The 18,745-nt window shown below is 39.0% G+C and overlaps 1 protein-coding gene across 6 annotated transcripts in view; it reads right to left on the bottom strand.

Moving 5' to 3' along the window:
• The window catches only part of Cntnap4 (contactin associated protein family member 4), a 302,762-nt gene that overhangs the window by 41,921 nt on the left and 242,096 nt on the right, over nucleotides 1-18,745 (bottom strand). For all 6 annotated transcript variants that reach the window (XM_038312860.1, XM_038312862.1, XM_038312866.1 and 3 more), the window contains one exon: nucleotides 17,827-17,954. In XM_038312860.1, the coding sequence (XP_038168788.1) occupies nucleotides 17,827-17,954 (128 nt within the window). The remainder of the gene's footprint in view (nucleotides 1-17,826; nucleotides 17,955-18,745) is intronic.

The raw sequence follows: 18,745 nt of genomic DNA, 5'->3' as shown, positions 1-18,745 counted from the left end.
CCAGGGTGAGAGCCTCTACAGCGGCTGAAGCCCTGGATTCCTTCCAACCCACAGCAGGAAAGCTTCATACAGAAATGCCCCCAAAACAAGAAAACACACTTGCGTCCAAAATCCTATCCTCAGCTAAAGTAATACATAAAGAATCTGCTAAACCTTGATTAATTATGTAACATTTTTGCATCTTGAAAGTTTAAACACCTAGTTACTTTGACTCAAAAAATTTCTATAGTGGATCCTTGCAACCTGCTCTTCCTCCTATTAACGACCTTGCCATTCTCACCTTGAGATTGGCATTCTACAGTCTCTGGTCGTTAAAGACCCAAACACACTTTGTATATGCAGCACGACTGTTCTTAGAAAAAAAAAAGATTCTTTCATTCAGAAGCCATTTCTTTCCTTGCTCCTAACAGGGGGGTAGATGAAGAAACTTTCTCTAAACGCTTCCAAATACTCAATATGAGAAATAGGTGGGAAATGTGAAAGGATTTGGAACATCAGTTTAGATATCGAGGAAATAAACTTATATGGGTTGGAGAAGTGAATCAATAGTTTAGGCTGTGCATTCATCTTGCAAAGGACCCAAATTTGGTTCCATCCCCCACATCACGGAGCTCATCACAGCCCTCCAGCTTCAGGATATCCAAGTCTCTTCTTCTGGCCTCCATAGGTACCTCGACTCAGCCCAACCCATCCCCCCACAACATACACACAGACATGTAATGAGACCTAGAAAGAAATCTTTTAAAAAAAACAAAGTTAATTATATTTTCTGTCTAAACACAAGTGTATTTATCTTCACTTTCTTTGGTGGATATGTGCAACTTTTCTTTAGAAAAAAATATTTGACTGATATGTAGGAAGAAATATGGAAAATGAAATAGAAATTCAAAGGCAGAGCTGCCAGGATGAAATCCAGCTGGATATATTAAGCTGATATGGAGAATTATCCAGAAAAAAAAATGAGTTATGAGCCTCAGCTGCCACCAGCAGTTCTCAGTGCATCAGCTAGAACTAGGCATCCTTAGTGAGAAGTCACTCCACCTTCCCTCTCGTCAAGGATTAGCATCGTCCTAGCTAAATTACCTTCCCACAGGAAGGACAGCCTGGTCCTCCGGAGTCAGAAACTGTTGTTCCAAAGAAAGACTTCATGACGTTAGCAAAGAGCAGAGGCCCCACTACTTGGAAATCACAAACTTGACTGTCTCCACCTACCCTTGAAATACTGTCTTCTCTGTTGGCATTGGGAAGAACAGCACATAAGACTACTATTTCTTTGTTTGTTTTGTTTTGTTTCTGTTTTTCATGTGGATCTGACTCTAAAGTCAAATTCTGTTGTATGTAGACAATTTAAAACTGAGCTTACACAATTGGAAACAACATAGTCTGTGAGATCCCACCACCTCCCTCTAGCTAAGCTGACACATTATCTGAGTTCTGCCAAGGCTCTGTCTTTCATCCTTTCGATAGTTACATCTGTATATTAGACCCTTGGATCTTAGTCTATGAACATATGCACAAAATGAAAAATGTCAACTTAGGGATAAAAGTACATCTGTGCTCTTTAAAGTGCTAACGTGATCTCCTTTTACAAGGGGTGACATGCCTTTCTCTTAAAATGCTAGATATAAGGTCAAAATAAATATGTAACTTTAAATTATGGGATACTACTAAATACGATCTCATGTGCTTAGGAGGGGAATGATCAGGACTCAGGCTTAAATTATGTAATATTATTTTTATATTATATATTATAAAATCAAGGTTTTGTTTGCTACATATTGTACTTATAACTAACCCAATAAAGCTTCATATGGAAGACTTCAGGGAGTGATTGAAAACTGAAGGACAGTTTTTGTTTTTGTTTTTTGTTTTTTTTTTTTTTTTGGTTTTTCGAGACAGGGTTTCCCTGTAGTTTCTAGAGCCTGGCCTGGAACTAGCTCTTGTAGAACAGGCTGGCCTCGAACTCACAGAGATCCGCCTGCTTCTGCCTCCCGAGGGCTGGGATTAAAGGCGTGCACCACCACCGCCCGGCTGAAGGACAGTTTTTGAATTGCTTCTTTCTATACAATAAGTGCTCTCAGGCTATTGAAAACAATTCATTGCTTTAAGAAGATATAACACTCTTACACACACAATAATAATTTTGCTTAGTTAGGAGACCCCATTTTACAAATTCACAATATGTGGAGAATGTGGTAAGAACCTTTCATGAGATTAAGAATTTGCTAGTAATTCAAGACAATTACAAAGAAAGCCAAGGCCACTGTGAATATTGATGGGATGGTGTGCAATGGCATGGGAAGCCTCATCTCCATATGTCCTGTGCACCCAAGAGAATCTGGGTGCTCTAAGAGAAGGGAGAAGAGGTAGAGATCTGTAGCAATAGCGGTAAATTATAAATCCTTGCAGGAGGATTCTGTAAAGAATGGGGTTGGAGAGTCCCTACGCTGCCCAGGAGCAGATCTGAAACACCACATCATTTATTACCAGGCAAGTAAGATGCTTTCTTTAATCATTTCAATGAAAACACATCGTGAATGGCTAGACTGTAGAGATGAACCAGTCAGTAAAACACTTGCTATGTAAACACAAGGGCCTGAGTTCGGATCCTCAGCACCCATGTATTAAATTCCGGTGTGACAGAATGCTTCTATAATTCCAGGGCTAGGATGGGGGAGATAAGTGAGATTCAGGTTCAGTGAGAGACACCTTCTCAGACAACAAGGTGGAGAGTGACTGAGAAAGACACCTGATGTCAACCTCTGGTCTCTGTGTGCATGCACGCACACGAGCATGAACTGATATGCACAAACGACACATCTATTATTATATATTATATATATAATATATATTATTATTCTACAATATTAATACTTAGTGATAATTAGCTAAATGGTAATTAAATATTACCTAATTTAAACAATGTGAATCAGAGAAAAATTTAAGTTCCTTTGAAAACTTTGCTTTTTAAATTTTCATAACTATACATTATGTATATGTCTATAAATGTATATGTATCCATTCTAAATCAGGGTCAATGTACTTATTTATGCAAAAGAAGAACATGTAGTAAGTATTTGATTTCATGTGTAAACACTTTTATGAAGCCCCTTAAGGAATTAGAATTTAGCACTATTTAACACTAAGTGTACTTTAAAAAGTTACTAAGCATTTGGTTCTCTCATAAGTAGAATAGCTTTTAAAAAGGAATTCTTGAAAATAATATTTTCTTAGGATTATTGAAATGAAATTGAGGGAAGTTAGTGATAAGAATTCTTCTTAAAAGTAAATTTCATATATATATAATATTAAAATATTGATGAGAAGTATTTTACCAGTCAATTGTGTCTTCTAAATATTTATGAGCCATTAAAATTAGCTTAAAAATATAGATTTCTTAACAGAAATGAAACACTAAAGTTAATTACATCTTGTTTCATTGAAATACAAAAACCAAAGTATTGGTTTAATAATTTACCAGTGCCTCTTTTTAGCACTTCTGTGATATTTTCAACAATGTATGAACCCCCATTGAAATCCATATATGTAAAAATGAGGGTGGAGCAAATGAAATCTGGCTGGGGAGAGTCACAGTGTGTGGGTGATAGACCAGTTAAAAAGGGAGCAATGTTATTCATGGATGTTTGCGTACAGTAAAATATCCCTGCTGTCGCTGCCAACATGTTGAATAGAGTTGGTATGATTTTTACCTCTTACAAAAGCAGAGCAGAGATTGCCTTTGTAATCAAAGGGCTTTTACAAATAATCTGAAGCATATGTTTTTATTATTATTATAAATATTATTCTTATAATAATTTTATAATTTTATGTCAAAGCAGATATTAGTAACAAAGGGAAAGACGCACACATACATATGCTTTAATTTTTCAAGGACATACAAACTTAATTTGCAAGAGGCTGGAAAAATAGAATTTGTGTTGGGAAAGTGTGTATATATACATTTCTGTGTGTGTGCATGGCCACAAACAAGCATACATACACATGTGGCAAAGGTCAACCTCAGCTCTCATTCTCCAGGATCTGCCCACTTTGCTTTTGAAACAAGATTTCTCATTGCAGGCAGAACCCCTGAAGCTTATGGACCAAAGTAAGTAAGAGATTGTCTGGCCAGCAAGTCCCAGGTATCTACCCATCTCTGCTCCCACGGGACTTTTGGTAGGTGCTGGAACTGAATTTAATTGCCTGCACCTGTACAGTAAACATTTTCTGATTGAGCTATCTCCCTAGCCCCAGGAATGATTTTTTTCTTCTTTTTTATTCAAATAACATTTTTCATTTACTTTGCATACCAACCAGTTTCTACTTCTTCCTCTTTCTCATCTACCTCCCTCCCCACCCACTCCTCCTCCATCTCCATTCACAAAGAATGAAATTTTGATGCAAGCAACCAACTACTTTCATTCTAGGTATAAGAGGGTGTATAAAATTGTGAACAAGGTTAGTAATGTCCATTCATTTAAGTTTGTTTAAGTTTACTGTTGCTTATATGTCCTTCATTCCTATGAAGATCAGAGTAACAATGGAAAATGTATAAGGTTATGTGAGATACCAGAACAAAAGATCCTTCCGTAAGTCACGTTCTCTTTTGTTTCAAGAAATTTATGTTGAACTATCCAATGACAACATTCTAGTATATGAAGGAGAACATATATCAAATGCAAAATATATCTCATCTACGCAATACTAATTCCCTACATTAACATCTATAATTATGCAGTAAGCTTTGAGTCCAGTTACTCATTTGAGAAAAAAATTCATCAATCACTTATAACCAACTTTAGGTATTTAAGTAACGTGAAATAGATATTTTGGCAGAAGCACAATAAATAAACATAAATTAACAGCTTTCTATCAAGCAGATGAAAAAGAAATTCTTTTACTCATACATTTAATGTCAGAAAATAGCTTCATATTCAGAATATTGCCTGAGAATATTGTTAAAATGTTTTAATACTCTCATGGACTGTAAAAAGACCTCCTACTATCTTTCTGTAATTGCATAATACATACTTTATATTAGACCACCACTGTTTTTAAATTATTGTACTTTGGTCCTTCAACCACTTATAGTCAGACATATTCTTATTCCAATGCACAGAGAAAACTTTCATATATTAATTAACTTGATGGAAGATTTCATTGACCATACTCACCAAAAATAAGAGCTATTACATTATTTATTATCCAATGACCTCTGCGTAAGTGACTTACAATCTTTACTTGGGCTTAAGTATAAACAACCTTTAAAGGACACGCTATGTAAACATATGTTGGATATAGTACAAGGCTAAGTGAGAACACTATATGCTAATTTGCCAGCGCCATGTATGGCTTACGCTTTACTTGAATCCCATGATCTGGGAGGGTGACTTAGCGCCTGCCCTGTTTCCAAGCATCCAAATTTCCACATTTCATCCTTGGACTTCTCTGAAATTAGAAAGGCAAAGAGACATCCTCTAATCACCCACCTTACCTTCCTCTCCCTGTGCGCACCAGCTACAGTCTACGCCCTCTCAGTACAATCCCAAACTCTTCCTATTCCAAAATTTCCTATGTCTGGTCTCCTCCTTCAGTACAACCATGATATTAATTCTCCCATCTTACAAAACAAATTCTGCAATGTTCCTTTCTTCCCACCTACTACTCATTTCTCCATTGTTTCACCTCCCACTGCTTTTCTGAGCCTGTTCTAGGCTCTGATCTCCCACGCATAGCTCGGTAACTTCTCCTAAAGAAGCCATTGTCAATATCAGTGATGATCTCTACATTGTTCAGTTCAGCTGTCACAATTCCTTCCTTACATAAGCTATCAGCCTTTAACATAATTGATTGTGCCTTCTCCCTGGAAGTACTTCCTTCGCTTGGAGTCCAGGATGCCCACACTTTTCTGTATTTCTCCCTGGTGATATATAAATCTGTCTTCCTTCTTCCTCTTCACCCGCTTCAACTGATCACTGTGGAAATATCCCCAGTCTCTGCCACGACACATCTCCATCCACCATAATTGTGTTTTGCAGCTGTAAACCTATTTATTCTATATGAATATATGTCTCAAGCCTGGACTGTTCAACGTGACAACACCACATCTCTATTTCAAGTTACGATGACATCCAGGCTTTTAGACGTCTAAAATTGAAACTCCTTCCAATAATTACAACTTCTTGACCCTGTAAATAGCCTTTCCCATTTCAATCCATGCCAGCTCCATGCTTTCAACTACTGTATCAAACACGTCTCTATCATTTTCTTAACCTTTCCTCTTGAAAATGACACCAATTCATCAGCAAACTTTACTAAGCCCCCCTCTATACAATACCCACATCACGCCTCTCATCATTGCACCATGCTCCAAGCCACTGCGATCTTTCAGCGTAATTACTAATGCGACATCACATCACTCATCATCCTGCTTTGATCCTCTCCTGCTGAGTCTCACTAAAAGATAAATCATAAGAACCCTCAACTCAGAACTCTCTAATGTTCTCCAGGATCACTGAAGTTGAAAAACAGAGACTTCTAAATCTTCCCAAGTATGACCACCAGTTTCCTCGCTGGCATTCTTGCCATTCTTAGCTCGCTCACGGTGCCCTGGAGTGGCATTTCATTTGTATTTTAATAAATAAAACTTGCCTGAGGATCAGAAAAGTAGAACAGCAACACTGGCCAGCCTTACAGACCAGGCAGCAATGACACACACCTTTAATCCCAGTAGACACTCTACCTTGCCATAGAAACCAGGCAGTAGTGGTGAACGCCTTTAATCCTAGAACCCGAAAGGATTATAAAACGGGAAGACACAGCTCTCAGACTCAGTCTCACTCTGAGATTCCTGGAAGCAGGATCACCATTTTTGGACTGAGGTAGAGGTAAGAGTCAGTGGCTGGCTGTTATGCTTTTTGGATGGACCTTCAGGTTGAACCCCAATATCTGTCTCTGAGCATTTATTAATCATGCATCATGTCCCCCAGCACGTTGTTACATGAATCCATACATTTATAAATCTATGTTAGCTATGTTCCTATCTGAATCACTACTTTGATTTCCTCTTGCTTTGAGACTCTTTCAAAGATACACACAAGCCTTGTTTCCTTAGTCTCTTCAGTCTTGTCTTTATTTGAATGTTGCCTTCTTAAAGATCCTTTAATAATCATCTTGCTTAAAATTCTCTCTCTGTTGCATTAATTATACTTTTGTTTTCTTCACAGCTCTTGTTAGCATCTATCATAACATATACTTTCCTGGATAATTGTCTTCCTTTTCCATGAAAATGTAAATGCCAAGAACATGCCATAAGCATATTCTCTCTCTCTTTCTCTCTCTCTCTTTCTCTCTCTCTCTCTCTCTCTCTCTCTCTCTCTCTCTCTCTCTCTCTCTCTCTCTCTCCCAAGTCCAAAGTACTATAGTATAATGCATACTATCAATAATACGTACTAAAAAATTATATACTTTTCTTTGTCACTGTACCCACTAAAAAGCTTAGAAATAATTCCTACATGTTTAAATTTTAAGCATGCTAAGAAATACATTCAATTTTTTATTAAACAAATGGAAATAATGCAAGGAATAAAGGAAAGGAGAGGAGGGGGAGAATAGAAGGAAGAGGATGATAAGATGATAATGTTAAGAAAATAGGGAAAGCAAAAAAGAAAGGAAGGAAGGAAAAAAGAAAGGAAAGAAGAAAGAGAAGTCTAGCAACATAAGATGAACAATTCGCATTGAAATAAGAATATATTGAGGATAGGGGATTATCAGACATAGAGAAGGTATGAAAATTATATTATCTTATTATGTGTTGAAATGGAATTCATCTCTGCATTTTAGTGACCCAGAGGTAGACTGCCAAATGGAAGGAAAGTCTGTCAAATGGAGGAGAAATTAACCAAATAGCTAGTCGATAACTTTTTTCCAGTCTGAGCATCTAACTTTGGCAAAGTTATCTATTGAATCCCATGAATTGATTATTTAATGCATTCTGGGCAGCTGTGTTTTCTTAGTCAACTATACTACTCAATGTGGACACAATGGGTTTCAGAAATTTCTTAGAATAAAAATTCTCAACAACCTTTCCTAACTTAATAGATTTTGTGTGTATTTATCCTATAAAACTCGAACATAATTGTGAAGAAACATGTTTAATAAAATGGATTGAAAGTCTCAATGTCAAAGAAGTAACTGAGAACAAAAATTTAGAAGGTTTGCAAAAACTCTTTAAAACACAGGATGTATAAGTCTTCTAGAACATCTTATCTGTTTCACAGAAAAATATCAAATATATAACACTTGCATGCATTTTTATTTAATAAGGATCTTTAAATATTTTATCCCTTTAAGCAATCACCAAAAAAGGCAGTATCCTCTAAAGTGGAAAGTTTTGTGTGATCTCACATTTCTCCAAAGCTTTCAAGGAAGGAAAAAAAACAAAAAACAAAAGCAACCAACAACCAACAAACAAACAATGGTCCAGCAATTTCTGAGCAGGAAAAGAAAATATATCCCGCCTAGAGGGTGGTTTTTTTTGTTGTTGGTTTTTTTTTTTTTGGTTTTTTGAGACCGGGTTTCTCTGCAGCTTTAGAGCCTGTCCTGGAACTAGCTCTTGTAGACCAGGCTGGTCTCGAACTCACAGAGATCTGCCTGCCTCTGCCTCCCCAGTGCTGGGATTAAAGGCGTGTGCCACCACCGCCCAGCTTGTTTTGTTATTTTTTAAGTGTCAAGGCAACAGATAGTCTTCTCAAACTTAAAGGAACTCTGAGAATAAAGCCCATGGGAGCCTTGCAGAAACAGAAGGCGCTCCACAATAAACTACCAGCTCAAAAGCTAGATACGCAGCTATGGAAACATGATAGCTGCATCCTTCTTCACAGACCGAGTACAAGAAGGTGAGCAACCTGGTAGAGGTAGAAAACCATGGCACCAAAATGCCAGTTGTTCCCAAAGGAATGAACCCTATAGGGATATGCTAGGATTTATCAATTCTGCTCTTGGATATAAGATTAAGAGACATGGCCGGGCGGTTGTGGCGCTCGCCTTTAATCCCAGCACTCAGGAGGATCTCTGTGAGATCCTAGCACTCGGGAGTGCTTTTTCACACTTTTTAAAAAGAACAGTGTAGCCGTGTCAAGTGTTCACCAAACAATGAATGGATACATGGAATATTTCTATCTACTCCTTTGATATCTTGATTGAGGAGCCATTAAAGGACAAGTGAGAAATATGGCACTAGGAAAATTCCCAGAAATCCACAAGGATGACTCCAGCTAAGACTCTAAACAACAGTGGAGAGGACGCCTAAACTGGCCTTCTCCTGTAATCAGATTGATGACTACCTTAATTGTCAGCATAGAACCTTCAACCAGCAACAGATGGAAGCAGATTCAGAGGTCAGCAGTGAAGCACTGGGCTGACCTGCTAGAGAGCAGTCTAAGAGAGGGAAGAGCAATAATATGAGCAAAGGGGTTAGGACCATGATGGTGATGCCCAAAGAAACAGCTGATCTCAGCTAGTGAGAGCTCACTGACTCTTTACTGGTTACAGGGAAACCTGCATAGGACCAAAGTAGGCCCACTGAATGTGGGGGACAGTTGTGAGGCTTGGGCAGTCTGTGGGGCCACTGGCAATGGGACCAGGATTTATCCCTAGTGCTTGAACTGGCATCTAGGAGCACATTCTTTCTGAAGGGATACCTTGCTCAGCCTACACATAGTGGGGAGGGCCTTTGTCTTGCCTAGAAGTGAAGTGTCAGACATTGTTGACTCTCCATTTACCCTTTCTGAGGAGTGGATGGGGGTTGGGTAGAGAGAAGGGTAGAGTGAGAGGCGGGAAGGGAGTGGGAATAGGGATAGCTACGTAAAATGAGAAAAGATTTATTTAAAAATTCTTAATAAAAATAAATAATTCTTATAGGAAAAAAGAAATACTATTTGGCCATCAAAATGAGATATTGGTATATGCTTCAACACGGATAAATTTTGGAATTTTGTGAAAATATCCAGCCACAGAACCATATACATTTTTGTGTTTTAATATGCATGAAGTAGATTGACTAAGCAAGTCTGTAGAGATTATTTTTAACTAGTTGCATATGTCTGGGGTGAGAACGAAAGGGAAGTAGACACAGGTTTAATTTGCAGATGATACACAGGGTTCTCACGCTGGCCGTGGAGATGGCTGTTCCTTTCTGTAGAACACACTAAAATGAATAGGCACCCTGAACATGCTTGGATGGTGCATGTTAAAAAAAAAGTGCACTGGGGGGGGGGGGCATGTGAATTACATCTCAGTAGAGCTGTTGCCAAGAGAATGAGAACATTTAAAGGCTAAATTGGCTGTGTTTGTGACGAATCCTAAGGTGACAATTATCCCAAAGCATGTGCAGAATTATCGAAGACAGCGCTCACGAGTCCTAGAGGGAAAATAAAGGCAAACAACAGCTACTTGACGACAAAACCCAAGCAGAAATAAATCCAAATAAGAAACATTCAAGAATAGAGACCCTTTAATGATAGAACAATGGGATAATGCTTAAATATAAGCATTGCAACAAGAATAGCAGAGCTAGCAAAACTGGTTAGTAATGATTTTGGTTTTCTAAACAAAAACAAAGAAATATAGGCCATAAACCATTTTTCTTCTCCAAGCAGTAGAACATATTTTAGTTTAAAATGAACACATTTCTGAAAGAGTGTTCTTTAAGGCTGTGGGTGCCTGCCGCAAAATTAAGCCGGCCAACATGCCAGCATGAAAGGGAAGGGACACATGAGCCCTACCACTAGCTGAGGAGCTATTGACAGCTGGTGACTGCTGGAGGAGAGGGAGTCAGTTTTCTTTTGGGGTAGATTGTCCATGATCAAGTGGAAGTCATACACATTGTGAAAAGGGGATTCACATTTCAGTGGATTGTAGTTTTCACAAATTGGGGGACATGAATTTGGAAAGATGGGGGCATCCAGAAGTTGGAGGATATAAGGGGTGATGTTATCAAAATATGTTGCATGCATGTATGAAGTTCTCAAAGAATTAATGAAACTGTAAATAGTGGATTTTGTCTGCCTAGAGAGTGGAGGTGGGCTCAAAGTCCCGTCTGCAACTCAGGAGCTATTGGTAGTTGATAGCTGCCAGAAGAGAGAGTCAGTTGTGCTTGAGGGTGTGGTTCCTGGTCACTCCTCCATGATCCGGTGAGTGGCCAAATACCCAAGAGAATAATGAGAAGAACAAATTGGACTTGATGGGTTTTAAAAAATGAGGACACAATGTTGGGTGGGTAGGGAATGGGGATAGGTCTGGGAAGGGTTGGAGGAGGGTGAATATGACCAAAATACATTGTATGAACTGCTCAGAGGACTAATAAAAGTAATTTAAAATATAACTAAACTTAGAACTAAATTCATGTTCTTATCTGAGAGCATTTTGACAGCCACAGTCAGGCACATTACAAGCAATATCTCAGGAATAGCCAGATGTCCTTTGTGTTGTGAATAACTTTGAAAATGAGTCAGACTTCCTATATCAACCAAACTACTTTCACCAAATATACACATCTGCTTACCATCAACTTGTTTCTTACCAATAATTGCAAACCATCTATAGATTTTTTTAGATGTGTATGATGGATCACTCTCATTCTTCTACAAACTTCTATTTATTGATTATCTTTCATGTCATAGGCAAATGCTAGGTACCAGAAACACAAAAATAAATGAGCAATGGACCACACTCTTAAGAGATCAAATGTAATCCAAAATGGTATGAGAAATAAATCTTTGTAATTTACTTGCCATTTGTCTCAACAAAGGGCAGAAGGTCTGTGCTCTCATGAGATCTAAGAGGAAGGCTTCACTGAAGAAAGGTTTTCATCTGAATGTTGGGAGAGTTTAGTAAAGAAGGGGAGAATTTTGCATGAAAGTGCAAATGAGGGAGGACGCCAGGAGCTGGGTTGCCTTGAGGTCTAAGCAGGTTCTTTGTGATAGAGGACTCACAAAGCAGCCGAACAGCCCCATGATGTCTTTGTGTTGTGTGTCCAAAACCACTTAACTTTGTCCATCATGCCTGGATTTCTTTATGTCTCTGTAAAACTTAAGAGGAGTTCTGAAGATATTTCAAAGAGCATTTGGGCTTTAGGTCATTACCACTTCAGACCTAAGCCAACTGCTAGCTTCTAGCTGGGATTCTCAAGCCATCTTGAAAAACCACTTTCTTTCTTTTAGTTTTTCCTTCTGGCCCCAATCCATCACGGACTGATGCTTTTGTATGGCTACAATAAAAATAAATTGCTAGGAAAACAGAATCAGAAGAACAACAGCACAAAATACCCCTACTTCCTCTAGTCCATTTTTTATTTCTGCTGTGTTCAACAGACATAAATTTCTCTGTCCAGTTGGCATAAATCATCCTAAAAGCATACTCTACATCCTGTATCAACCTCATCATTGACTGGGACTCGAAATTGCCAGATGAGATTCAGCCTATGAAACACACAGGCCTAGCCCATACTAAACAGATAGGTCTATAGGTTGGAAGCTTCCAGAAGGATACTAGACAAAGATCTACCCACCCCCACTTCTCCTGAATAAGTACCTATGTGAATAACTGGTATTAATATATTCTGATGTGGAGGGAAGGTTTGTCTAGAGACTGTTCAAAAGTATGACAAATCCTCAGCTCCTGAGAGGCCGAGGAGACATAAAAACACACGGGTGAACAACATTCCAAAGCTCCCTGCCAACCGGTAAGCTTGGGTCTTTCTCTTTTATTATTTACTTTGGTCCTTTTGCGTCTGAAGTAAAAGAAAGCTAGGTGTATCCTCAGCAAGTCTTTAGAACTCAGGACTGAGGTGAAGGTTTAGTGGGTAAAGTCCTTACCATGCAAGTGTGAGTTCAGGTGCCCAGAATGCATGTGAATCTGAATGTGATAGCGTGCAACTGTAACCATCAGAACCTCTAAACACACAGGAACACACACACACACACACACACACACACACTCCCTTTGCTAAAGATTCTAGAACCCTCCTAGAGAACCAAAGAGTCACCATGATGCTAAAATCTTTATCCTTTGATGAGCTTGGTATTTGAGGTCTGATTTACTGGCTCTGTCCTCTACTGCATCTTACAATGTCAGTCATACCTTACATACACCATACGAAACAGTATTCCCTGTCTTAGGACGATTTCAGATAGAAATCGAGAACTTTCAGGCATAATTCTCTCCATATTGGCTCTATTAATAGTCCCCTGAAACTGGAAATAACCAAACACTGCACGAACCAGTGAATGGATCCACATCCCATTTACTATAAGGAGGCCACATGACAACTGCTGAATCACTAAACAAGGGTGAACTCTGGGTACCCACAACCACACGGATAAACCAAGAACAATATGCAAAGTTAGAGAATCCAGATGAAAAAGGAAACAGCTTTGAACAATTCCATTGTTAAAGGGTCTTGGAAAAGTCAAAATCATAGTACTTAGGAAAGGAAGACTTTTTGTAAGGGTTTCTGGGTGATAGGAATTTTAGCAATGTGTGAGAGGGAACTATTATCAGGTGGAGGAAATAGTATCTGCTTTGAATATGAGCATGTTTTTGTAGCTTCCCGCTTTTGCCAAAATTCTTAAGCTTTTTTACATTGTCTAAGTGATTCTTTAACATATATCATACACATAAAAATATACAAAAATAAACAAACAAAAACAATGAATCAGTTAACCAAATAAGAGTATGACATACTGTGGCTTAATCTAAAAGCTGGGTCATTAAAGAATAATATAAATAAGCACATGAAGGATCAAAGTTTAGCATCATGTTAATAAGGATGATAGCTTTTGCTGGCATTATTTTTCCGCCACAAAATCAGTTTGTCCATACTTAGCCACCATGCTTTTGAGAAAAGCTCCTTACAATTTCTACATATGACTTCTGCTGTCAACAATAATGTTAGCACTGGCATGGACTCCAGACCCTCCTGTGGTAGAAATGGAGAACATCTGAAAGAAGAGATGTCATCCACTAATTAGGGTAAGTATCATAGCTAGTAGCCACAGAGCTCACACTCATTTTTAACTTAATTGAATCTTCCATCCTCTCTTACACAAAACAGCGAGAGTTAAAGTTTCCAACATCTCTACTTGCACCTCTAGACACATTTCTGGGAGAAAAAGTTCAGTCTGTTTTCTTTTGTTTATACTTCTATGCTTGTCTGTTCAAAAGTAATTAGAAATCATATCTCAATGAATGACAAAACCAGATTTAGTCAAACCGAAAAGTCATAGGTCATCCTTAAATAGCTAATTCGGACTTTTCATTCAGATCATATGGGATTTGCTTCCCCAACTAACTGCCTTCTTTTCTATGCTTCATGGTAGCCAGTTCGTGCCTGGCTTGAGCCCTCCGCTTTCCATTTTCCTGTCATTACATCAAAGCTCATATTGGTCACTAAGTTTAGAGTTCACCTTGTGTTTCCACTGCATCATGAGATTCTAATTATTTTCAACCCTAAGTTATTCAAGGCCCGCTTCTAATACTGATAATCATATTGTATCCTCCTCAGCTTACAAAATCCTCTTCCACAGGGACCTATACCTGTAGGGGGCATTTCTGCCCAGTATACCTCACTTGGAACTTGGCTGGAACACCCCAACTTTAAGTGTACAGATTTCCACATAGTGAAGAGGAGTGAGATTTTTCTGCAGCCATTGCTCTTCCATAGGAACATTTTTACAAATGACTTCATGTGGAATCTTGTTCTTGGGCTCTTCTACAGTGTGAGTATGAAGTGTCTTCTCCAGAGGCCCATATTGGAGGATTGGTCTTTACTTAGAATCAATCAGTGGTAGGGAATGGATTAGAAGGGTTCTGCCTTGTTCAATGACTTCATCCATTGATGTATTCATAATTTGATGGTGTTATTGGAAGATGGTGAAAACTAAGGAGAACCTAGGTGGAGGAGTAGACTGTGGTGGGTGGACATTTAAGGATGCACTTGGTCCCCAAATTTCTCCTCTCTCTTCCTGACTCCTCTCTGTCTCCGTCTTTCTGCTTCCTGCCACCATGGGATAAGCAAACTTGCTCCACACCTCTCTTCTGTGACTTTTCGCCTCACCATAGCATAAAAGGAAGAGGGCCAATTGACCACAGATTGTACCTCCCCTATTCAAATGGTTTCTCTCAATGTGCTTTGCAGCAGCTTTGAAAATCTGCCTAATACAGGGCCTCATGGGGAAATGACCTCACCTTACAAACCAGAGGAGGCAAAAGGACCAAGTATTCAATAACAGCTTAATAAGTCAGAAGTTAATTAGCAGGCCTCAGAATACTACAAAGAACACATACATCTATACTGCCAAGATTGCTTTCGTCAGTATCCCCTTATTCGTACTGTTGAACTTCCAGTTTCCCAGTGTTAGCAGGTTAGACACTTTGACCCTAGAATCTTTGGCACATGACAGACTAGTGTACTGTTAGATACCTGCCACCATATTGGACCGCTCCCCCAGATGATGCTAATGGCTCACATTCCACAACTATGACAACCAAAACTAGGAAAGAGCAGGGAAAGCTTGCCTAGATGGAGTCTCATTCCAAGTCAAAAAAATTTTTTAATTAAATTTAAAAGTGTAGACATCATCGCATTTATACGTGTACTATGTATTTGTTTCTCTCTGTGTGTGCATCTGTGCGCGCGCGTGTGTGTGTGTGTGTGTGTGTGTGTGTGTACTTAACTATTCAGCAAGAATAGTAGGTAAGGAAAGTCTAAGGATTGGGGCTGGAGAGATGACTTGGAAGTTAAGAGTACTTATTGTTCTTGTGGAGGACCCAGGTTTATTTACTAGCACCATTCCAGTAACTCCATTCCAGTAGATCTGAAGCCCTTTTTCAGACCCTGCAAACAACAAGAATTGATTTGCTATGCATGCGCACACGTGCGCGTGCGCAAACACACACACATACACAAGGTCCCATGCAGATGCATGCACACAAAACACTCACACACATTCAATATACTCTTTTTTAAAATAAAATCTTTCTTTGAAAGAAAGAAAGGAAGGATCAAAGAAAGAAAAAAGGAAGAAAGAGAGGGAGGGAGGGAAGAAAGGGGAAGATTCTAAGGGATTAAATTAGTAGTGACCTCAGTAGAAGCTCACCTGATTCCCAGAAACGGTGCCATGGGACATGTAGTAAGAAAGGAAGCCTGGCTGGTTGCTGCAGCATTTTGATCTAAGCATACAGTGACGGGGCAGGTGATCTACAGAGGCACTTCTCTGTCGCCACAAAATATCGTTGTACTCCTCTGGATGCATGCTGACTTTATGACCTCATCTCTCTGCTCATAATTTTTTCCCTCCAGGAAACATCCTTATGTCGGCTTCATATGAGTGTGGGATGGAGGCAGGGGTAAGGCTGATGAACGCCAGAAATGGTGGCTAGAATAGCAGCTTTATAGAATGCATATGTAATGTTTATGGGCCAGGAACATCTTTGCCTTTTTAACTAAGCAAGTTTGCTACGATCTCTCTACATCTCCCGCATGTCACATCTTTCCTTCTTATGTGGAACTCCCGCAATAAAATTGTATTTTAGGGTGCGCATTTAATGCAAACAAATATTTTTTCTATTTCCATTTTAATTTCTGGAACTACTAAAAGCATCCATAATGAATGCATCTACCTCTGCAATAACTGATTTTGAAGAGGAAGTGGTTAAGAGTCTCTGTTCAGACTTTGTTGACTCCCCATGGGTGGCCATATCCTCTCTGAGGAGTGGATGGGAATGGGGAGAAGATTAAGGGAGCTGCAGGAAGAGAGGGAGGAGGAACTGGGCTTGGTATATAAAATAAGAAGATTGTTTTAAAATTCAAAAAAAAACTCTGTTCTTTTCATTTCCTGATGAAAAACAAATATTTAGGTATGTGTGGGGCATGCACTGTGTGTGTACATGCTTGTGTATATGTATATGTGTGAGATGAACTACTTCTAAATTTCAATATCCTACTTCAGAATGGTAACACTTGGAATATACAAAGCGGAAGTCCAATTTTTGAAAGTCAATTCACAAACATATAAACTGAAAAAGAGGGCTGGAGAGATGGCTCAGAGGCTAAGAGCACTAACTGCTCTTCCAGAGGTCCTGAGTTCAATTCCCAGCAACCACATGGTGGCTCACAGCCATCTATAATAAGATCTGGTGCCCTGTTCTGGCATGCAAGCATACATGGAAGGAATGCTGTATACATAATAAATAAAAAAAATCTTAAAAATAAATAAATAAACTGAAAAAGAATAGAGATTAAAGGTTGAAATATGTGTTTGATCAAACTGACATCTGCTTCGATTGATGTTCTTATCCTACCCCAGGCTTACCAGTAGGAAGTACACATGGATTCCTAACCATTTCTATGGCACTAATTCTTCCTCAGCAAATAAAGATATGAAGAAACGCAGGAACACTGGAATGCATCTATGGACCAATCAGTTGGGCAGCCAATGGTTTCTTTACCTTTCCCAAGGCAAAGATGGTGGTAGGAGGACACCTGCTGCCAAGTCTCATGATCTGAGTTGATTCCCTGGTACTTACATGTTGGTAGGTGAGAACAGATTCTCTCAAGTTATTTTCTTACTTCTGCATGCACTTTGTGGCTCATGTACCTCCCTCCACCCTATACACATCCATGTGCATACAATGAAAGTCATTAACAACTCATTACATCTCACGGGATTTCTTGACAGAGTTCTGGTTCAGTTACCCTGTGATAGACACATGCTGCTTAAGCAAACAGACTTTCTTATGATAAGTTCACACATTGGGACCACTTACTGTCTCCCCGGCAGAGCAGAGGTCCCAGTTTATAGGCAGCTTCTGAATGGGGACGTCCTGTGTCTGTAATCACTATCTTAGTGACCGGCAGATGTTCTTTATAGGAGAGGAATCCAGTGTCATTGGTCCTAAAATAAACAGGAGCAGCAACGAAATCCTTCAATTATGATGATGAGCGGAATTCTAAATTAAGCAATGATTTTCCTGGCACTTCTAAATGAAGACTTTCCTACTAAGTTTGGACACTGACAAAATAAAATCACTCATCTTAGCATATGAAACATGGTAAGATGTTGGTCTCTCTTGTAGACAGTAAAGTCTAGACTGCAAAATATAACATAGATTAAGATTAGAATACAATGACTTTTTGGGTGGATACCTTCCTCCTGGCTCACCAGCCCTCTCTCATTCTAGGGAGTGCTCAACCATGGGCTAGTGGTGGATTCTAGGTCAGGGGTAGTCATTGTCTTCACTGTGTACCCAATGGAAGCTCACTAGGATCCCATGAAGAGTTCCAAACTCATGGTCACACGAATGGCCCTGGTTAAACTCAGCGGTCACAAAATAAAATGAAGGGACAGGAATGTGGAGAAAGGGCTTCCTTGTTAGGAGAGGGGTTGAGAAGAGGAAGCGGGGAGAACAATCAGAATGCAGAGAAGGCATGTAAGAAAGCTCAAAGAAGGAAATTAGTTAATAATAAATAAATAAGGTGTCCCTATCACTATTTCTAAAGCAGGCAAAAATTTAGAACAGTGGCTATGTTTTTCAATCAGGTGGAAAGTTTTTAAGCATTTGGTGAAATGGCTAATTTACTGACTCTTAGCATGCTGATTTGTAGGCAAAGTTGCTTCGTATTCATTCATTTTTTCTCCTATGATTTATTTACATTTTTGCTTTGTTTTTGCTGTTGTTGTCTTGT

This window comes from Arvicola amphibius, chromosome 15, assembly GCF_903992535.2.
Source record: "Arvicola amphibius chromosome 15, mArvAmp1.2, whole genome shotgun sequence".
In the NCBI taxonomy this organism is placed as follows: Eukaryota; Metazoa; Chordata; class Mammalia; order Rodentia; family Cricetidae; genus Arvicola; species Arvicola amphibius.
The sequence above is the reverse complement of the archived record's forward strand: the minus strand, read 5'-3'. Positions and strand labels throughout refer to the sequence as shown.